General features: G+C 40.0%; 2 protein-coding genes across 4 annotated transcripts in view; one reads left to right on the forward strand and one right to left on the reverse strand.

The window, feature by feature from the left end:
- Positions 1–23,746, forward strand: part of LOC307007800 (zinc-binding protein A33-like) — a 365,074-nt gene that overhangs the window by 299,095 nt on the left and 42,233 nt on the right. The window lies entirely within an intron of this gene.
- Positions 291–23,746, reverse strand: part of ccdc142 (coiled-coil domain containing 142) — a 32,975-nt gene continuing 9,519 nt past the window's right edge. For 2 of the 3 annotated variants that reach the window (XM_079630884.1, XM_079630885.1), the window contains 6 exons: positions 23,070–23,233; positions 13,475–13,594; positions 10,103–10,217; positions 6,870–7,047; positions 4,214–4,425; positions 291–677 (listed from right to left, as the gene is read on the reverse strand). In XM_079630884.1, the coding sequence (XP_079487010.1) occupies positions 421–677; positions 4,214–4,425; positions 6,870–7,047; positions 10,103–10,217; positions 13,475–13,594; positions 23,070–23,233 (1,046 nt within the window). In that variant the 3' untranslated portion in view covers positions 291–420. The remainder of the gene's footprint in view (positions 678–4,213; positions 4,426–6,869; positions 7,048–10,102; positions 10,218–13,474; positions 13,595–23,069; positions 23,234–23,746) is intronic. The other variant, XM_079630886.1, reaches the window with a different exon arrangement.

Genomic DNA, 23,746 nt, shown 5'->3' on the forward strand with positions numbered 1-23,746 from the left:
CCAAAACTCTATTCATTTACACACACTATGAAATATCAAATCTAGCAGTTTAATCAACAGTTCATTTGTGTTAATCTTTTATCATGTGTCTTGGAGTATCTCAATAATATGGTATCATGAGTTCAGTATCGAGATGTGTGTTGAATCGTGACATGAGGGTCTCGTTACACCCCTAATAATTTGTGTAAAAATAAAATCAGTAAAATCTCAAGATATCAAATATCACAATTTAAATGATTCAGCTTTTAGGTACTTTGGCAATGGACAAAAAATATAAATAAAAGAAAGTTGAATATATGTGAAATATGTTTTATTCAGAAAGGCATCAACAGTACCATTGTGTTTTTCACAGAAAATACGCGTGCTCCAGATTCCCTCGCTTCAGCAGTGTGTGTGTGTGTGTGTGTGTGTGTGATCAGGCTAGGGCTCAGCTCTGGAGAAGCACTGCAGGCTCGGGAGCTTCCAGCGGGAGCCGGTGTGTATGCGCAGGTCCAGCCACTCCTGCTGAGCCGAGGCCAGGTAGGACTCGCAGGACTCGGGCGGGGGGGTCAGCAGGTCTGGGGTCAGCGCGCTTTCGGCTCGGGTCAGGGCCTGGTGCCACGCCGCCTGCACATCCATGCTCTCCAGGTTCTGGAGGCCGCCCGCCGCCTGGTCCATCACCTGAGCGCTGGTCGGGCCTGAGGGACACGGCACACGGGGTTAAAGGGACACTTCACACACAAACTACAATCGATAAGCGAGTGTACCTGCATTTACAGTAGATATAGCATTTTCCTTCAGGTCAGTCCTATATATTCATAATAAAACAAATCCGTTTGAATGTCCACTGCGATATCATGTCCGTTTTAAAGGGCGCCTATTATGGAATTTTGAAATTTACCTTTCATGTAGTGTGTACCATTGATCTAAGTGAACAAAAACATCCTGCAAAGTTTGAAATATGAAAGTGCACCGTATATAAAGTTATTGTCTTTCAAAAGTAAGAGTCGACTCGGAGTCATTTTTATGAATCGTTAGAAGACCGAAGCTTTTTCTCTGACTAGATGACGTCAACTTGTCAAGTTATTTGAATACGATACGCCCACTTATTGCGCTCCAAGGCCAGCAGGGAAACATCATGGCGACGAGACGCTGTGTTCTGAAGTGCGGCTCAAAAGCAAACTTTTTTCATCTGCTATTTATCTGACTATTTTCTTGAAATCTTATTGTAGTTTTGAAATCTGGGTACCGTCTTACATTGTAAAGTCTCGTACGGGGGGGTTTGGTCTCTTTAGCGAGGCACTCTTAGTCGGGAAGCGCTTCTTTGTCTGTTTGCGCTCTCCATCTTATAACATCACACTCGGTCACCATATTCCTCTGCACACTGGTGTTACACGTATTTGGCGCCACCTTTTATTGTGGAACTAGCAGAACTCATGGTCTGAGAAAATATTTTTTGTGCGCAAACAAACAAAAATAACGACTTTATTGAACTCTTGATGTTCTTCAGTGTGGGCCTCTGAAGCCCCTTTCACACAGAGATTCCGGAAAATACACGGATAATGTGTCCCGGGATTGTTTGATTTTGCTTCATTCACACTGCCAGTGATTTTCCGGGATCTGTGAGTGTGTTCACACACATCCCGGTAAGATCCCGTAAAGACACGTGACGTCAGGAGGAGACATGTACACTAGCGCATCGCGTCCCGGTCCACAGCGCTGGCGAGCGCGCTCAGCTTCAGCGCTGGATAGTGAGGAGCTCCTGGTCTCGGCTTCGCTCCAGTTTGCAGACATTTTTTCATTCTTTCTTTGTTGATGACGAACACAAACTTTCTAGAGTCGCGCGATGGCACGTGCGTGTTTGGATCCCGGGACGTGTTTGCGTTCACACAGAAGGCACTCTGGCTATTTCTGGTATCATAATGGACTCCACCCTCTCATACCAAACACACATCAACCATATCACCTTGTTCCACCTCCGCCCCTCCCTTATCTTGTCAACAGCAGTGATGGGAATAACGGCGTTATAAATAACGGCGTTACTAACGGCATTATTTTTCCAGTAACGAGTAATCTAATTGATTACTCTTCTCATCTTAATAACGCCGTTACCGTTACTGCCAAACAATTCGAAAGCACGCATAGTAGTGATGGGCGTTCGGCTCTTTTGAGTCAGCTCACTGAAAAGAGCCGGCTCTTTTGGCTCACAAACGGCTCTTTAAATGACTTTGACTATAATATTTCAATTTTTATTACATACTTATTTAATTTCTATAGGCTAAATTTGTAAAAATAGAGTCGGCTCTTCAGATATGCGAGCCAGCTCCCGACGTTCACCTAGAGAGCCGGCTCTTAGAGTCGGCTCATTCGCCAATCGCGAACGACCCATCAAAAGCTCATTCGCGAACGACCCATCATCACTAACGCTCATGAATTGCGAACGACCCATCATAACGCATAGTCGGACAGGACAAGACACACAAGGAACAACACAAGCCAGTCAGTCAACGAGAGACAGGTATGGCCACAGCAACATTTTTTTTTTTTAGATGTGTGTACAATGTTTCATGTTTCTGTTAATAATGTATTGTATTAAGTGTCCATTTCATTATAATATTCAGATAGATTTATAATAATTAATTGAACATGCACATGTATTTTAAGTTCCGTTAAAGAGGGGTAGAGGCGGGGTCACATTTGAGCATTTAAAATTTAATTTTACTTGAAAGTAACGCAATAGTTACTTTCTTAAGTAACTAGTTACTTTTAAAATTTGTAACTGAGTAACTAATTTAGTTACTTTTTGGAAGAAGTAACTAGTAACTGTAACTAATTACTTTTTAAAAGTAACTTGCCCAACACTGGTCAACAGCTGAAATCCTCATTCACGCATTCATAACTTCAAGACTTGACTACTGCAATAGCCTTCTCTACGGACTTCCTACCAATCAACAACAAAAACTGCAATACATCCAAAACTCAGCTGCCCGCCTCCTAACCCACACCCGGTCCAGAGAACACATCACTCCTGTTCTCCAGCAGCTCCATTGGCTACCTGTTCATTATCGTATTCAATTCAATATAAGCTCCTTCTCCTCACCTATAAGTCCCTCCATAACCTGGCCCCGCCCTACCTCACTGAGCTCCTGGAACAGCACCAACCCACCCGCCACCTCCGTTCAGCCGGCACCAACCGCCTTACTCCGACCGTCCGCACTAACCGCCGGACTTCGGGGGATCGAGCCTTCGCTATCCTCTGAAACTCACTCCATACATCCATTAGAAACTCCGACTCACTGCCAAACTTCAAATCAGTACTCAAAACCCACCTGTTCAAACTAGCTTTTCCCTAAACCCCTTGTTGTTTTGTTTTGTTTTATTCCCCGTGTGAAGCGTCGCTTTGGGTTGTACATCAGCAGGTTGGCTCACTATTGGCCGACGCTGGTCATGTGTGTGATGATGCGTGTGACGTACACCCCAGAAGCGCTGCGATGTTACACTACCTCACTCGAGGCCCACACAGAAGAACATCAATAGTTGAATAAAGTCGTTATTTTTGTTTTCTGGTCGGTTGAGACACTGTAGTCACTTGAACTATTTTAACGGTGTCTTTAATAACTTTCTGGGCCGGCAAGTTTCAATTACAACAGAAGCCTATGGAGGAGTGAGACACTCTCAGATTTAATCACAAATATCTTCATTTGTGTACCGAAGATGAAGGAAAGTCTGACGGGGAACAACATGAGGGAGAGTAATTACTGACAGAGTTTACATTTTTGGGCGAACTATCCCTTTAAGTAAAATCACTAAAAGCCTTCCTTCCGCTGGAAAAAATAGTCCCTGACCGTGAACAGCAACATACATACATTATTTCAGCATTAGATGGCGTTAAAGACTGACTTTATGAGTGAGTGAGTCAGTAGAGAAGACTTTTACATTGAAAGGACTGAAACTTGTTATGAACACGGAGCAGAAATCTGACAAATGAGGAATGACCTTGGGCACGGGCACGGAAAACTCCTTAAAACTGTTAAAGGACAAGATATCACAATCTCTATACGCTTCAATGAACAATATTAATGAGAACAAAAATGTGTTTACTTGCTAAGAGTAGTTGCAAGGGGTGTAGTACAATGATACGTAGGACAGTTGGGTGAAGCGGCCATAGACCAATCAGAATCAAGGACTGGAACTAACCGTTTTCTAATGAATGTTAATGAGTGAGTGAACTCACAGCAGTGTCTGAAGGGCTCCCAGCCGCGGGAGGGCAGGTAGGGCTTGGCCACTGGTTGCTGGAGCAGGCACACGATCGCATTGTCCACCTGATGAAACACACGCAGAGACAGCAGCTTCTGGAGCAGCTCCTCCGAGAGACTGTACTCCTCTGAGCGAACCAGCTCTCGGATCGAGTCGAAGTCCTGCTTCAGCTGCAGAGCGCCCTGGATGCTGTGTGCGGATCAGATCACGGAAACACACAGTGAAGCGCTAGCGTCACACACACACACACTCTTGTACATCTATCTTTATGAGGACATTCATTGACACAATGCAATCTCTAAAAGTTTACCCTAACCTTACCCATCACAACTAAGTGCCTAACCCGACCCCTGACCCTAAACCTGCCCTTAACCTCATTACAACCTGATCCCTAAAACCAAGTCTTGACCCTCAAACCGGCCTTTAAAGTGGTCTCAGAAAGTGACCGGCCAAAATGTCCTAACTTTACTCTCTTTGTCCTCACTTCTAAAACTCAAATTCGTCCTCACAAAGATATTTGTACAAGTACACACACACACACACACACACACACACACACACGTCAAGGTTTGGGATCGGTACGATTTTTTATGTTTTTAAAAGAAGTCTCTCTAGTCACAAAGGCTGCATTTATTTGATTAAAAATACAACAACAAAAAAACAGTAATATTGTGAAATATTATTCTAATGTAAAATAACTGTTTTCTATGTGAATATATAGTAAAGTGTAATTTATTCCTGTGATCAAAGCTGTATTTTCAGCACCATTTCTCCAGTCTTCAGTGTCACATGATCCTTCAGAAATCAGTGTAATATGATTTGATGTTCAAGAAACATTTTTGATTATTCTTAATGTTGAAAACAGTTATGAACAGTTTTTCTTTCAGGATTCAGAAAGGTCAAAAGAACAGCATTTATCTGAACTAGAAAGCTTTTGTAACATTATACACTACCGTTCAAAAGTTTTATTTTGGGGGAAATAAATAAAAGAAATCGATACTTTTATTCGTCAAAGATTAATTAAATTGATCAAAAGTCACAGTAAAGACATTTATAAGATTCCACTTCAAATAAATGCTGTTTTTTTTTACTTTCCATTCATCAAATAATCCTGAAAAAAAAAAAAAAACATTTACACAACTCTTTTCAACATTAATAATAATCATAGATGTTTCTTGAGCATCATATCAGAATGATTTCTGAAAGATCATGTGACACTGAAGACTGGAGTAATGATGCTGAAATCACAGGAATAAATTACACTGTACTATATATTCACATAGAAAACAGCTGATTTACATTAAAAATACAGAAAAAACAGTAATATGTGACCTGATCCAGCAAAATGAGTCACAGTGACCCAAATTTCAAAATTTTGATATCAAAGGAAAGCATTCATACCTTGAATGGTTTTAAAGATATACACATTTGAATTATGGTTGTCTGCCCTCTTTTTCCAACTGGAAACCTGAGAAAATAGCTTTTAAAGTTTTTTGCCCGTATTTTTGTAGATATCTTTCAAAATCCATTGCATTTAAAGGGATAAACTATTTTTTTTACAGCTTAATTTGACCAAAGATATTAATATATATAAATGCTATTACAGTAAACCAGGCTGAAGATCAAATTATTGTAAAGTATTTATTTGAATAAATATTTTAAAAGGCACTTTTACAAAGATTTACAAAAATCAGAAAGATTGAACAGAAGTGCTACATTTTAGCTAGAGAGAGAAAGAGTGTGTGTGTCTATGTGTGTGTGTCTATGTGTGTGTGTGTGTGTGTGTGTGTGTGTGTGTGTGTGTGTGTGTGTGTGTGTGTGTGTGTGTGTGTGTGTGTGTAGGCTAGTTGACAATAACAGTGTAACAAATTAATAACGGAGATACCAACAGTTAAATATTGGGTTAAAATAAATTAAACACACTGTAATGGATTCTCCTTGCAGATACACTCACACAATAATTGAACTCACTCACATCCATACACAATAAATACACTCACTCAGATACAAATTGGACATTAAATTCACATTTCAGCTCTTTTCTTCTTAGCTGGGCAGGAAGAGGGACAACTTACTTTCTCAACTGGCGGTCTGACAGGAGGATGGCTGCTTCCCATTGACAAATGATCAGCGTTTGTGTACATTTCTAAACTTTTTGATTGGCTCAATACAACGTGTAACACCATATTTGGAGAGCAGAGATAGTGACGTTTCAGGGGATACCCGGGAAATGCTCAGAGGTGATGAGAGGATTTGAGAAAAGCAATGTTCATTTCCAACGAATTTAGTAAAACTTTGTCAAGTTTAATAGTCATTTAAATATTTTTTTTTTTTTACTATTGTTTTTTCACATTATCGGCCCGTATCTTAAAATGGAACGTTGCGACTTCCGACTCATTTCGCCAGATCGGGTCACATATTGTGAAATATTATTATAATCAAATAAATGCAGCCTCAGTGAGCAGAAGAGACTTATTTTAAAAACATTACAAATCTCAGCGACCCCAAAGGTTTGAACCGCAGTGTACACGTCAACTTATTCCAACGCTAACCTCACAGTCCGCTAATACTCTATTGAGAGTTAGTTGGACGATCAGAATAAAGTGTGTGTTTGTTTGGCAGCGCACACACACCTGAACTTGATCTTCTGTTGGAGGATGTGCTCCATCCAGGCCTCCATGAAGGCGGTGGTGGCCTCGGCGAGAGCAGGGACGCGGGCTTCATCGGGGAGGGTCTGGATGCTCTCCATCACCTGCCCGATCACGCTCTGAGCCGCGCACGCCGCGTACTCGCTCGGCCTGCTGGGAAGCTCTGCACACAACACACACACACGAGGATTTAGCGGTTCACAAGCACTACACACTGCAGACTAGCATGAGGAGCTTTCGCACCGGAGGAACCTTTTTACAGTTCCTAGAACTGTGTGTGTGTGTGTGTGTGTGTGTGTGTGTGTGTGTGTGTGTGTGTTCGCTTGTGCGCCCTGACTCAATCCATCAGCCAATCAGATTGGAACTTGTGATTTTTAAAAGCGGTCATTTGTGTGTCCGTGAACAGTCAGTCGGATCCTGCTTCTACTCTCCATAAAGCAGTTTGCAATGACAACATACCCAGAAGCCATTTATTGTTTCAATGAAAGTTACGGTAGCATTGATGAGCAAAGTAATGCGCCCGTTATTAATGGGGATGGGATTGCAAACGATGTATGTTTTTCTGAATTGGAGGCCAAAGAACAACTTTGAATGGGGATGTTGCTCTGTTTAGACAATGTATAACAATGTTCTTATAATGTATGAATATATTTTGACAAGTACTTATCATCATAAAGGACCAAAGTAAAGTGGACCTTATTTCTGAAAAATATTGTATGGTAGTCAATGGCGCGAGACAACAAATATTTTGATCTGGTTTGAATTGTGCCCTGAATTACACACATGATGTTTGTCAATTTAAAAGATACATTTTAAAGTCAAGAAAGTCGCAGTTTGATGTAAAACTGTTGAGGTTTAAGACTGTGAAAATACGTCATTACAAAGACTGCAAACCCAAAAGGCGCACGTGACGTCATACCTTTTCTCTCAATGAATGAAGCTAACTTTACTGAAGCTAACTTTACTGAAGCTTACTTTACTGACGCTAACTTTACTGACGCTAACTTTACTGAAGCTAACTTTACTGAAGCTAACTTTACTGACGCTAACTTTACTGACGCTAACTTTACTGACGCTAACTTTACTTACTGAAGCTAACTTTACTGAAGCTAACTTTACTGACGCTAACTTTACTGACGCTAACTTTACTTACTGAAGCTAACTTTACTGAAGCTAACTTTACTGAAGCTAACTTTACTGAAGCTAACTCTACTGAAGCTAACTTTACCGAAGCTAACTTTACTGAAGCTAACTTTACTGAAGCTAACTTTACTGTAGCTAACTTTACTGAAGCTAACTTTACCGAAGCTAACTTTACTGAAGCTAACGTCTGTCATGTTTTCTATAGTCTCCCGTTATAATCGTAACGTTACGTCGTGATGCCGGAGTGTGTTGTACCAGACTGCACACACACGAGCAACAGTGACATACAGTGCGAGACGAGAGATGTAGTTCATTGAGTGATTTCCACATAAAACTAAACGTCACTCTTCAGTTTTATGACAAACTGCGAATTTCGTGACTTTCATAATTATCTTTTAAATTGACAAACATCATGTGTGTAATTCAGGGCACAGTTCGGACGGAATAAAAAGATAAGTTGTCTCCCGCCATTGACTACCATACAGATTTTTTCCCCGAAATCAGGTCCCATGAGCCGGAAGCAGAGGGGCGGGACTTAGGCTCTCTATTGAGTGTTAGACAGATCGTTAACTATGAACACGGAGAATGCTAGCTCTGGTGTTCTCAGCGCCGTCACAATAAAAGTCACAACAACAACAGTCTCACGTCCCGTCAGAGCTCCTGCTGGCGGTGCGAACGCAACCAGGAAAACGCTCCTATGGGAACATCAGGTCTCAGGGACCGTCATGGTGGCTCGTTCCTATAACTAAAGGCAAGTTCACACTACAGGAGTTTAAACCGTCGGGCTGAGCTGTGCGGTTCACACTACATGACTTGCTCTCTGTGAAATCAGGAGTGTTCAAGTTGTTGAGCTGTTCACACCACACGACACAACGTGATCGATCCGCAACAGGAGGTCACGCACTACACTAGTTGACAACAACTCTGTCATCCATCGATTATATCTGGTCTACAAACCACGTTTTGTCACGAAAAATCACGCGATAAAACGAACCGGAAATGACGCAATACAGCACGCGCGCCACTACCCAGCGAAGAAGAACACAAGTGCACAACACACCGGTCTTTGTTTGAATATGGACGTCAGGCAGAAATTAGTGCTGCAAACTGTTTGCGCGATGATTTGCTCTAAAAGAAAAAAAAACGCGTATTCCCGGTGACCTCAACCCATGCCTTGCTCTGATTGGCTGTAGCTCATGACACCACATGTGGTTGAGTCGTGCGACAGCTCCGGATATCTAGCATGCTAGATATTTTTCTGGGCTCGGCGACGCGTCTGCGATAGAGTGCGGATCGGGCCATTTTTTTCAGTCCGAGCCCGGCCCGCGTCCGACAGAGCAGTAACCGAACCCGACCCGAGCCCGACAGGCATAAAGATATTTATGTTCGAGCCCGACCCGAGACCGGCAGTTAAAATCCCATTTTTTTCTCATACTAATGACAATTGTACGTTTGTTTGTGTGGAAAGCCGCTTTTATTAACCAACTGTAGGAAGGCAATCGGAAATGTCAACAGGACAAGCGCATCAGCGCGCGGAGCAACAAGCGCTCTTAACACAGGCGCGCGCACATTATGCACGTGTTTCGTTGTCACGGCTACATAAACAAATGTCCGCACACAGGAAGACGGATGTTATGGTAATATTTTACATGTATTTTAATCACAAAAACGATCGTTTGCATCAAGTGAAAGCATCAGGCACATCGGCTGCCTACATAATAAGCTGTTTTAAATTTGAAATGTGCAATGCCTTATCACGCTGATGTGACCGAGCCCGACCCGAACCCGAACATCATTTCTAAATATCTGTCCGAACCCGGCCCGGCTCGTCGGGTACCGGCGGGTATCGGGTATCCATCCTCTAGTCTGCAAGCGTCTTTGATGCGTTGTTGGCTCTTTCATACTAATAGATTGGCGAGCGTTCATCGGCCGCTAATCCCCCGCGATTTGCACGCGATAACAACCCGACCTGTCGGCGAGCTCAACGATTGCAAATCGGGCTTAAATCAGGTTTAAAATCCTGTAGTGTGAACTAGGCATAACTGTTGCGAAAGCCCCCGTTCACTCGTCTGTACCCGTCCGGTGACTGATCCTCCAGTGCTTTGCTGACGGCATGGTTTGCTGGAAGATCTCCACAGACATCTTCTTGCAGTCCGTAGAGAAGGTCCTCAGGACGAGGTCAGAGAACGCCTGCAATACGAGACCAACGTCAGAGAGCACAGATGGTTCTCATGAGGCATGTGGTTAAAATGCGGTAATCATTTTATTTAGGGATGCATAACGATTAATCGCAATTAATCGTTTGCAGAATAAAAGGTTTTGTTTACATCATATATGTGTGTGTACGGTGTATAATAATTATGTACATATAAATACACAAACATGCATGTATAATTTTCAGAAAGAAATCTATTTATATATTAAGTATTTATAATTATATATAATATAAATTATACTTAAATATAAAAATGTAAATATTTTTTAAATATATACATGCATGTGTGTGTATTTATAAATACATAATTATGTTACACAGTACACACACATATATGATGTAAACAAAAACTTTTATTCTGCAAACGATTAATTTCGATTAATCGTTATGCATCCCTAATTGTATTGTTTCCTTACAATGTTAATTTCAATGTTTTTGCACCGGTATGGCTCAAAAGTGTGGTGTTGGTAAGATTTAATTAAAATTAAGATTTTTTTATTTATTAAAAAAAATAAGCATCTTTTGCTCAACAAGTCTGCATTTTTTTATCACAAATACTGCAGAAACTGTTAAATATTATTATAATGTAAATCAGCAGTTCTCTATGTGAATATACAGTAAAGTGTCATTTATTTCTGAGATCAAAGCATCATTACTCCAGTCTTCAGAGTCACATGATCCTTCAGAAATCACTATAATATGAGGATTTGATGCTCAAGAAACATTTATTATTATTATCAATGTTGAAATCAGTTGTGCTGCTTCAGATTTTTGAGGAAATAGATTTTTTTTGATGAATAGAAAGTTTTAAAGAACAGCATTTATTTAAAATAATATTTTAGGCTATAATATGATGTTTATTTTTTAATGCATCCTTGTGGTTTCTGTCAAAGAAAACTCTTACTGACCCCCAAACCTTTGAATAAATCTTCATTATTACAATTTTTCTAAATTTTAGAATAATTGTAAAGTCTACAAAAAATTATGAAATAACAGTAGTGACCAAAAAATACAGTATTGAATGTGGACACTTTCTTTTTTTTGGCTGCTTCTCATGTCAGAAGATTCTGATCAAACCATTAAGAGATCAGATCACTGAGTCCAGGACTGGAAACCTTTGACCAGTGATGTCAGGTTAAATTTAATTATCCAACAGGATCAGTAGAAGCCAATTAGTGCCATTGAAGTCTCAACATTTGCTTGTGAACAACATGAAGAACATATTTTGAGAAAAGATGGAAACCAAACAATTTTGGTGACCATTTACTTTCTTTGTATGGAATTACATTCTTCAAAATATCTTATTTTATGTTCCAAAGAGGAAAGAAAATCATACAAGTTTGGAAAGATGTGAGTGAGTAAATGAGGACAGAATTGTCATTTTTTTGGGTGAACTTTGCAATTAACCCTTTAACCTTTTTAATAGACATGAAAATGCACATCCCGAACTTAAATGGTTGTAATTCAAGAATGCTTTGGAATATCGATGTAAGATCTTGTTTTAAAGAAGACATTTAGCAGATTTTTGTAGAAATTAAATAAATTAAGAAAGTTAAACAGAAAAAAGTTATAGAAGTTTGAGTTTATGAAAATGTACAATGTTAAACATTGAATTATTAATATTGTATATAAAATATATATTTTCAAAACCTGGTGGACTCTAAAAATGCACAAAAAAAATCAAAGCCAAAAATCTGAACAAGTTGTGTTTCAAATTGTAGGTTGATATCTCAAAAAATCAGCGTTCAGTGAGATTTAGTTTGGGCGCAGTACCACACTTCTCCACTAGTGGACATTACTGCACATATAAGGGTGTCTCCATCTCCATATGTTGTTTGAGTGATCTGAACCATTATTTTTATAATTTACATACAATTTATGAAGTAGTTCCTATTCAGAAGTAGTGTTGGAAGTTTGGCAGATTTAAGAACCTCTAAGAAACACAAAAGATCAGGTATGTGCATTATAGCTCGCTGCCACATCACAAATGCTGAATCTATTATTGTTTTCTTTATATTTAAAACATTTTCAGACCTTTTTTTCTAAAAGAATTGAATGGATCTTTTGAACTCTTGGCATGAAAACAAACTGAGGTTTCTACCATTCTTTCATGATTTTTCATGTTCGTCACTATTTCAAAATAAAGGTCTGAACACGCCTCAGGAGTATGAACATATTCTTGTTGCAAATTGATAAATTACGGCTCCTCTGTGTTTATTTTGAAAATCACCAAATATGTAAACTAGAGATTGTAAGCTTTCAAATGATATATAGTTTGTCAAGATTAGTTTAGGTTTAGTATAGGATATTACTGTTTTAAATATGTAATGCCAATATAAGGGGTTAACAATGTTATGCAGAACTAGGGTTGCCAACTTCAGAAAGAGAATAAACAAGACAATCGTGATTCTTTATAGGAAAATAAGGGACACTTAAAATATATGTCAGTGTCTGCAGTTAAGTGTGTGTATAAAGGCTCTCAGACATAAACACATTTGTTTTGTGTTACCGATTTATGTATAATTTAATTCTAAAAAGAATCATAAAAAAAGTCACATTACAAACAAAACATAGTTCAAAATAACAGCATTTATCTAAAATAAAAAGCTTCTTTAACATTAGACACTACAGTTCAAAAGTTCAGTAAGATTTTTTTTTTTTTTGGAAAGAAATTAAAGAAAGTAATTGCCTACTTTTATGTGACAATAAAGACATTTTTAATGTAAGAAAAGCTTTCTATTTCAGATAAATCTCTTTTGAACTTTCTATTCATTAAAGAATCCTGAAAAAAAACTGTTTTCAACATTAATAATAATCAGAAATGTTTCTTGAGCAGCAAAATCACATCAGCATATCATTCCCTCAGATAGACTGCATGTTTTCTTGCGTGGCTGGATGGATGTTGGACTCATGAACAATAATCACGTTGTTTTGTATTCGCCAAAACTGACTTGCCGAAATCAAGACGCGGACAGAGAAAGTGACGGTGAGGATTCTGTTCACTAATCAAACTGATTTTTCTCAATGTGTTATTGGTATGGTCTGATGCGTGTGATTGGATGATGACCGGTGTCGTGTTGCTGTTGTATCAGTCAGTGGTCAGATCAGTCAGTAAACGGGACAAAGGAGGTCACGTACGGGACAAATCAATTAGGCCCAACAAACGGGACGTCCCGGCTAATGCGGGACAGTTGGCAGCCGTATGCAGACGTGTGTAAGGATGATTCCTCACCTGTAGATGTGTGAGCGCCTGAGACAGTGAGGCTGTGTGCTGAACTATCAGACGCTGATCCGAGTCTCTGCCGACGGCTGCAGAGAGCGTGACCAGGCTCTCCACCGACTCCTTCAGATCCTTACCACAAACACAAACACACACGCCACATTAGCGGTGTGTGACGTGACGATTTAGATTGTGAACGATTACAATGTCTCCACGATCTGCCTTTGAAGAGGGATGGTAGTATCGTGGCCAAACACACTGTACATTCGCGCATTGAACTTTTTATTCACACGCTGTTCCGACTTAAGCTTTCTGAGCGCAGACACTCAAAGCGTGCACACACTGCTCTTTTGCGTCGTCTTATTGCGCTATAACTGTCAAACACACACAAGGTTCACCATAAACACAGTCATTTATATCTTAAAGGGTTACCGTATTTTTCGGACTATAAGTCGCACTTTTTTTCATAGTTTTGCTGGTCCTGCGACTTATAGTCAGGTGCGACTTATATATCAAAACTGATTTATACTGACTGAGATGAACCGAGAGAAAACATTACCGTCTACAGCCGCGAGAGGGCGCTCTAGTTAGCGGAGTTGTTCAGAAGCGACACTGAGGAAGAACTCAATGGATTCAGTGTTGTGGAGTGAGATCGGGAGCTTGGTGAACTTGCTGACCGGTAACTTGTTGGACTCGCTGGCTAATGTTAATTTAGCCTATTCAGCCTCACAGGTATATGTTCTTTATGCTGTTGTGCAGCTGAATAAATGTTAATGTGTTACGCTAACACACCGGAGGGCTGCACGATTTTGGCCAAAATTATAAATCACGATTATTTTGATCAATATTGAGATCACGATTAATTATCACGATTATTTGTTGATTTGTCACATAGCCTAATTATAACTGCTTTTTACATCCATATTGTGCAACATTTCCTGCTAATGTACAAATATGTGCATAAAAATAAAACGGGTCCTCTTATTCACCAAAATTCAGTGCATCTCCAGAATAAATAAAAATAATTTATTCATATTTTAAATTGTATTTATATTTTATATACATTGTATTTATAATAATTATTAGGATAGACTAGAGATATTATCTTCTGTTATAATTATTATTACCTATTATTACATTGGTTAAATTCTAATGTAGAATGCAGTCTGTTATTTCTTGTTATACCATGGTCTGGGTGAATACTCGATTCTGATTGGCTGCAGGGTGTCCGTTAAAAAGTGATAGAGGACACCTAAATAAACTGTCAGGCGTAACCAAGGAAACCAAGTTATTGTTTGTAACTTGTAATTTTAGATTTCGATTGTTAAACTAATTAAAATATAAACTAATGTTTTAAAAATGTGTTATTTGGCAAGTGACCATGGTATAAGCGGGTTAATGCCATTAAAACCTGACAATGGACACCTCGTCGGGCATTAACCCTTACATAACACACCGTTGCCATGAAAAACAGTGCGTTGTCATGGACACGGAAGCAATACAATCGTTTTTAAATCAATACACTCCTTTTGAAATCAATATTTTGTGTCAAATTGTTGATTTATTTGGAAGGTAGCCATGTAAGCGGGATCCCGATGTCAGTGAATAAAATTCTGTCATTGTTATTTGAAAAGTCTCTTGTTATTTGAAGTCTCTCGCGCACTATTGCTCGCGCGCAGACACACTCGGTCTCTCTCGCCCAGTTCGCTTCGCTTTTGTCCAGTCCGGCAAAACATTCTAGTTTCTACATCTAGAAACTAAGCTGTGCGGTGCAGGGAACAACTCTGATTATTGGCTCGTCACGGAGCCAGCGCTAGATTGGCTTTGCAAAAAAAAAAAAAAACTTTCATATGGAGCGTTCTATGAACAGAATGACGCATTTAAAATATCGCACGATCACGCGAATTTGATCGTGGGAAGCCAAAATCGTAATCGTGATTAAAATTTGATTAATTGTGCAGCCCTTACCGGACACTATTCAGCTGTTGTTCTGTGTGCTGTTGTGGAGCTGAATAACTTGCCTTTCCAGATTAAATGTCTGTTCTTGGTCTTGGATTTTGTGAAATAAATTTCTCCAGTTTCTTCTAGTCCAGTGCGACTTATATATGTTTTTTTCCTCTTCATGACGCATTTTTTGACTGATGCGACTTATAGTCCGGAGCGACTTATACTCCGAAAAATACGGTACTTTGCCCAAATATGAAGTTTCTGTCATTAATTCCTCACCCTCATGTCGTTCCAAACCGGTAAAACCTCCGTCATCTTCGGGACACAAATTAAGATATTTTTGATGAAATCCGAGAGCTTTCTGAATCAGCCATCGTCAGCAACGTCATTGCAACTTTCAAGGCCCAGAAAGGGTGTAAAGACTGTTACGATCCTCGGTATATGTTTTTGTGTAGGTTGTTTTTTTTTGTATGTGTGTGCAGGGATTGGCTGCTGTTGGAGGAGTCTGATTGGTGGATCCATTGATGACGCTATAAAAGGGCTGTGCTAAACGAAGACTGGGAGCTCATTCTGGCGTTGGCCTGATGGCGTGAAGAGCTCCGGATTCCTCCTCCTGTCGGCAGATCCCAAAACTCTTCAGTTGTTTATGTTTGCTTGTTTGTAATGAGTTAATTCGTTTCTTCTGGCTTATGGTTTAGGAGCGTAGGGGTGTCCTGCCATTTATGTTGACATTGTTTGCGATTTGTTTATTTTTAGGGAGTTAGGGAAGTTCTTTGTAATTTTATTTATTCCTTGATCAGGTAATTTATATATGTTTATTTGTAAGTCTATTTTGTTTGTTATTTTGGCCTTGGGGCACCCTGAAGCCATTGCTCCTTAATTTAATCATCCTTTCACTATAAATAAATTATACTTTTGTATAATTTGAAACGTTGTCTTTGGTGATCTGTCGGCTGGCGCTGGTTTCCTAACTTTTATTACCAACTAAAGTTCACGTCAGACCCGTCCTCAAAACGGGCCGTAACAAATGGGGGCTCGTCCTATCTTAACGAATTGGGACACGTTATGATAAGTTCGTCCTGGGGTATGTATACGTCTCTTTTTCTCCTTTTGCTGGTGCAGACGTTTTATTGGCAGTTTTTTCTTGAGAATCGGGGAAAGGGATATAGGAAAATGGAGTTTAATGTTGAGGAATTTGGACAAAGACCTTCGTGGGAAGTACTAAATTTGTGTCGTAAAGCGGATTTGTATGAGATTGCTGAGTATTATGAAATTTCTGTGGTAAAATCAGCTCGTAAAAAAGAAGTGCGGGACGTAATACAAGCTGCGTTGATTCAAACGGGTGTGTTAACAGCAGTTCAGAGTCCTGGGGAGGAAAACGCAGGTGACGAAGAACAGGCGGGTCCGAGCAGTAAGCCGGTGCTTCATTCACTTAGTGGGGTAGATACGGAAGATTTAAAACTCGCTATCCATTTGAAACAGCTTGATTTGGAAATTAAACGTCAAGAACATACTACCCAACTTTTGCGTTTTAGACAATGTGAATTGGAGACGCAGGCTAGTCGACCACTACCTGCTGCTGTTCGAACGAGTCGGAGTTTACATAATTCTGATTCATCTATGCCTACTGCAACCTCTCCAGATTTTGACATTAGTAGACAAATCAACCTCGTGCCACCGTTTCGGGAGGCCGAGGTTGATTCATATTTTGGTGCGTTTGAACGCGTTGCCGCTGCGTTGAGTTGGCCGATAGAAGTCTGGCCTCTTTTGTTACAGTGTCGTTTAACTGGAAAGGCTCAGGAAGTCTGTTCTGCTTTGTCCCTTAACGACAGTTTAGATTACGAAAAGGTAAAAACCGCTGTGTTGAGAGCATATGAGCTCGTCCCCGAGGCTTATCGCCAAAAATTCCGTTTACATGTGAAAACTGCCAACCAAACGTTCGTTGAGTATGCGCGTGAGAAAAGCGCACTCTTTGATAAATGGTGTCAGGCCAGCAAAACGACTGATTTTGAACAGCTTCGTGAACTTGTTTTGATTGAAGAGTTTAAGAATTCGTTGCCTGATAAAATTGTGGTGTACTTGAATGAGCAAAAAGTGTTGACTCTTGCGGAGGCCGCTGTGTGTGCTGACGAATTTGTATTAACGCATAAAAACGTATTCGTGACACCTGCTCGTCGAGAAACATCAAATATTGTGAGTTCTGAAAGAAATTCAAAGTCGTTTAAACTCTTGAAACCATCAGTGCAACCTGATGATCGTGAGTGTTTTTATTGTCACGAGGCGGGTCATTTGATTGCTGTATGTCCTGTTTTGAAAAAGAAAAATAGGACTAGACAGCATAAAGGAGTTGGTTTTGTACGAACTATAACTAAACCGTCGAAGCCAGAAATTGATGCAATTTTTGAACCATTTATTGGTCAGGGAATGATTTCTTTAAGTGATTTGGAAAATGACCAAGTGCCTGCTACTATGTTGCGTGACACCGGGGCAGCGCAGTCTTTTATTTTGAAAAGTGCGTTGCCATTTTCAGAGCAAACGTATTGTGGTTCTGATGTGTTAGTGCAGGGAATTGTAATGCGAGTAGAAAAGGTTCCCTTGCATAAAATATATATTCGATCTGAGTGGATAACTGGGTTTGTGAAAGTGGCCGTTCGTTCTCAGTTACCTATAAATGGTGTAATTCTGATAATTGGAAATGACCTGGCAGGTGGAAAAGTTTTCCCTCTCCCTGAAGTCATTGAGAACCCGCTAGATGAAACATTCGCTGGGGGTAAGCAAGATGCGGTAGATTTGTCCGTGTTTCCTGCCTGCGTGATTACTCGAGCTCAATCAAAAAAATTTCCGACTGTAATTGATCTTTCTGACAGTTTTCTTGTTGATGAAAACGTGACTGATTCTGGTACGTTACAAACTGATGTGTCCGCTAAATATGACCTATCTGAAATGTCTGCGTCTACGCCGCTGTCCACTAGCAGCGGTGCTGAATTTGGTTCCGCTGATCTGTTGCTTTCTGTAGACCGTACGCTTTTGGCTGCCGAGCAAAAACAAGATCAGTCGCTCGAATTTTGCCGAGATTCTGCTATAGATGCAAAAGAAATGGTAGTTAAGCCAATTGGATATTACTTCGAGGATGGAGTATTAATGCGGAAATGGACACCTTCAGTGTCGGATAATTCAGGTTGGGACGCATTGTACCAAATAGTTGTTCCCAAATGTTTTCGAGAACAGGTGTTAAGTGTGGCGCATGATAATGTGGCTGGCCATTTAGGTGTGGCTAAAACGCTTTATCGAATTTTGCGTCATTTCTTTTGGCCTATGATTAAGTCGGATGTTACAAAATACTGCAGATCATGCCATGCTTGTCAAATGGTTGGGAAGCCTAACCAGGTTATCTCCCCAGCACCTCTCAAGCCGATTCCTGCTATCGGAGAACCATTTGAGCGCGTAATATTAGATTGTGTTGGGCCTCTACCTAAAACAAAAGCAGGTCATACTTACTTGCTTACGTTAATGTGTACAGCAACTCGTTACCCTGAGGCGATACCACTTCGTTCTTTGAGAGCTAAAGCAATTGTGAAAGCTCTAACTGTGTTCTTTTCCACTTTTGGACTTCCGAGAATCGTTCAGACGGATCAGGGAACGAATTTTATGTCCCGGTTGTTTAATCAGATTCTGTCTCAATTGCATGTTAAACATATCGTTTCCAGCGCTTATCACCCTGAGTCTCAGGGAGCGCTGAAACGATTCCACCAAACTTTGAAAACCATGTTACGCACTTATTGCGTTGATTCAGAAACCGAATGGGACGAAGGATTACCACTGTTGTTGTTCTCAGTACGCGAGACTGTACAGGAATCTTTGGGGTTTAGTCCCGCAGAGTTAGTTTTTGGACATACAGTGCGCGGTCCCCTTAAACTGCTCAAAGAAAACTGGTTGTCTGAAACGAAGCCGTCTTGCAACATCTTAGATTATGTGAGCTCGTTTCGAGAACGTCTGCATAGAGCTCGAGATCTGTCTCAGTCAGCTTTGTTAAATACTCAAATAAAGATGAAGGAGAATTTTGATAAAAAAGCAGTCGTTCGTTCCTTTGTGAAGGGAGACAAAGTTCTTGTTTTGTTACCACTTCCTGGCTCTTCGTTACAAGCAAAGTTTTCGGGACCTTACGTTGTGGAACGAAAGCTCAGTGATACTGACTATATTATCTGTACCCACGATCGACAGAGAAAAACCCGCGTGTGCCACATCAACATGTTGAAGCGTTATGTTGCTCGAGGTGAACAAGTGGAGTTAAAGAGCTCTACTGTTCCGGTCGCTTCTCTTTCTGTGGTACCACCTTCCTGTGGGGATGAAGATGGGTTAAATCTACGAGGCATGCCAATGTCTGAAGTCAGATTGAATAATTCTGAAATTTTGTCAGATCTTAATTCTCATTTATGCCATTTAACTGTGAATCAGCGAGCTGACATTGTGAATTTGATCCAGTCTTTTTCTGGACTGTTTTCGGATGTGCCCACTCAGACAAATGTCATTCAGCATGATATTGAAGTGAACGATCATCCACCCATTAAGCAACATGCGTATCGAGTTAACCCAGCGAAACGTAAAATCATCGAGTCTGAAGTGAAATATTTACTGGAAAATGATTTCGCTGTCCCGAGCACAAGTGCTTGGAGTTCGCCCTGTCTATTAGTTCCGAAGCCTGATGGTACTCATCGATTCTGTACGGATTACCGCAAGGTAAATGCAGTCACAAAACCTGATTCATTTCCACTACCATTAATGGAAGATTGTGTGGATAATGTGGGATCGGCTCAGTTTGTTACAAAGCTCGACCTTTTAAAGGGATATTGGCAAGTACCCTTAACTGAACGTGCAGCCGAAATATCCGCTTTTGTTACTCCAGACAACTTCCTGAATTATACGGTGATGGCTTTCGGACTTCGAAACGCACCGGCGACTTTCCAGCGTTTAATGAACACCATATTGGCTGACGTTAAGAATTGCAAAGCTTATCTAGATGATATTGTGGTGTATTCGTCTACCTGGAAAGAACATCTCAACACCTTATTTGCTGTTTTCACGCGATTGCTTAATGCTTCCCTCACGTTGAATTTGGCTAAGTGTGACTTTGCCAAGGCAACTGTTGTGTATTTGGGAAAACGGGTAGGACAAGGACAAGTACGTCCTGTAGTCCAGAAAGTGCAGTCAATTGTTGATTTTCCTGTGCCTCAAACCAAGCGTGACCTTCGCCGTTTTTTGGGAATGGCAGGCTATTATAGAGCATTTTGCCGAAATTTCTCAGATGTGGCTCTACCATTAACTAATCTGCTCCGTGCCTCGCAAAAATTCCTATGGTCTGAGGCGTGTCAACATGCGTTTGAAGCTGTGAAGAGTCTCTTGTGTAGTGCCCCAGTGTTATCTGCACCGGATTATTCACGTTCTTTTAAACTTGATGTTGATGCTAGTGCTACTGGAGCTGGAGCAGTTCTCTTGCAGGATGATATTCACGGAGTTGAGCATCCTGTAGCCTACTTCTCGAAAAAGTTCTTGCCATATCAGTTACACTATAGTACTATTGAAAAAGAAGCACTTGCTTTATTATTGGCGTTACAACATTTCGAAGTGTACGTGGGATCTAGTTCTATACCCGTGCTCGTCTTTACTGATCACAATCCACTTGTGTTTTTGTCCCGAATGCGCAATGCAAATCAACGAATTATGCGCTGGTCCTTGTTTATTCAGGATTTTAATCTTGAGATTCGCTATAAAAAGGGCAAGGACAATGTATTAGCAGATGCCTTATCTCGTTCTTTTAGTTTTGTCTAAAAAAAAAAAAAAAATCACTTATTATTGATTTGTTTCTTTTTGTGTGGGGGTGTTACGATCCTCGGTATATGTTTTTGTGTAGGTTGTGTTTTTTTGTATGTGTGTGCAGGGATTGGCTGCTGTTGGAGGAGTCTGATTGGTGGATCCATTGATGACGCTATAAAAGGGCTGTGCTAAACGAAGACTGGGAGCTCATTCTGGCGTTGGCCTGATGGCGTGAAGAGCTCCGGATTCCTCCTCCTGTCGGCAGATCCCAAAACTCTTCAGTTGTTTATGTTTGCTTGTTTGTAATGAGTTAATTCGTTTCTTCTGGCTTATGGTTTAGGAGCGTAGGGGTGTCCTGCCATTTATGTTGACATTGTTTGCGATTTGTTTATTTTTAGGGAGTTAGGGAAGTTCTTTGTAATTTTATTTATTCCTTGATCAGGTAATTTATATATGTTTATTTGTAAGTCTATTTTGTTTGTTATTTTGGCCTTGGGGCACCCTGAAGCCATTGCTCCTTAATTTAATCATCCTTTCACTATAAATAAATTATACTTTTGTATAATTTGAAACGTTGTCTTTGGTGATCTGTCGGCTGGCGCTGGTTTCCTAACTTTTATTACCAACTAAAGTTCACGTCAGACCCGTCCTCAAAACGGGCCGTAACAAGACATTGTTCAAATAGTCCATGTGAATCCAGTGGTTCAACCTTAATGTTATGAAGCCATGAGAATACTTTGTGCGCAAAAAAAACGAAAAACAAATGACTTTATTCAACAATTTCTTCTCTTCTGTGTCAGATCTCGTACGCTATTCGCGTAGTTAACACACCGGGTCCTCTGCCAGAATGCCGCCTCACTATTGGCCAACACTGGTCACGTGATCACCTCGACATGCGTGTGATGCTGGCGCAGGAGCAGCCAATAGTGAGCCGGCGTTCTGGCGTAGAATCAGGAAGTGCTGCACTGTTTACACTACGTCAACAGCGTAGGAGAATGACGTGGAAGAGAAGAGATTGCTGAATAAAGTTGTTATTTTGCACACAAGAAGTATTCTCGTCACTTCATAACATTACATTTGAACCACTGTAGTCAAGTAGACTTTATTTTTAGGTTTTTATTACAGCAATTTTCACATTCCACCACATTTGGATGGCACCCAAAATCCTATACATCACATACAATCAACAACTGAAAAAAAAAAACTAATAAGAAGGAAAATCTGAAATTATATCCACAATAGTATCAACAAAAAAAAAGTTGGGTCAGAAAAACATCAATTGGGAAGCAATACAATAAATGACTTAACAGTGCAAACCATTACAGTAATAAAGCCCTTCCCACAATTCAAAAAATACAGTAGTATATTTAATACTCAGCTGGTAGACACATGGACTATTTTAACGGTGTCTTTACTACCTTTCTGGGCCTTGAAAGTTGCAATGACGTTGCTGTATATGTGGTTCAGAAACTTCTAGGATTTCATCAAAAATATCTTAATTTGTGTTCTGAAGATGATCGAAGGTCTTACGGGTTTGGAACGACATGAGGGCGAGTGATTAATGACAGAAATTACATTTTTGGGTGAACTAACCCTTTAAGTGAATGCAAACAGTTCGGATGCGTGTCAGAATATTGGATCAGTGCATTCGCTCTTAAAGTGACAGACGCCTCATAACCTCATTAATGTTAATCACACAACAAAAGACAAAGAGAAACTCACTCACTGCTCCTGACTGAAGGACTTTAATAAGAATCAGGATCTATTTAATTCACATCCCTATGTTAGATTATATGCTTTATCAGAACGATGGATATGAATGCATGGAGGAGGTGAGCGTTTCATTTACCTTGAGATCTCCTTGTGTGATCAGCAGGAACTTATTAAGGGACCAGGAGGCCAGGAACTGGAAGGCTTTACTCATGACCCAGACAGTGGAGGCCTGGACGGTGACCACGGACCGGCACAACAGCCCCAGATGAGCCTCCCGGAGACGCCTGCGTCCGCGCTCACCTGGGGAACACATCACCAACGGGATGAGCTCGGGATCTCACGCACCCTGATCAGTGGCCCGACCACGGGTACAAACAATACTGGTGCTTCGTTACAGAAGCAATATTAAAATCATAATATATGACATTATTTACACAATACACAATTATTTTGCTATTTATTTTATTTTTTATTATTGCTTGTAATTTGTTTCTTTGGTATTTATTTTATTAACGATAGTTCGATAATTATCTGGAAAAACTCTAAGCAATGTTTAATAGAAAAAATTATTAAAATATGTTTTAATTAGCGCTGGGCAACCACGTCCAAAATAAAAGTTTCCGTTTGCATAATATGTGTGTACTGTGTATAATTATTTTGTATATATAAATACATGTATATATTTAAGAAAAATGTGTTATTTAAATATAAAATATTTATATATATTATAAATTATGTATAAATATATATATATATATACAGTATATACATGCAAACATTTCTTAAATATATATATACATGCATGTGTGTGTA

This window comes from Phoxinus phoxinus (genome assembly GCF_949152265.1).
Source record: "Phoxinus phoxinus genome assembly, chromosome: 12".
Classification (NCBI taxonomy): domain Eukaryota; kingdom Metazoa; phylum Chordata; class Actinopteri; order Cypriniformes; family Leuciscidae; genus Phoxinus; species Phoxinus phoxinus.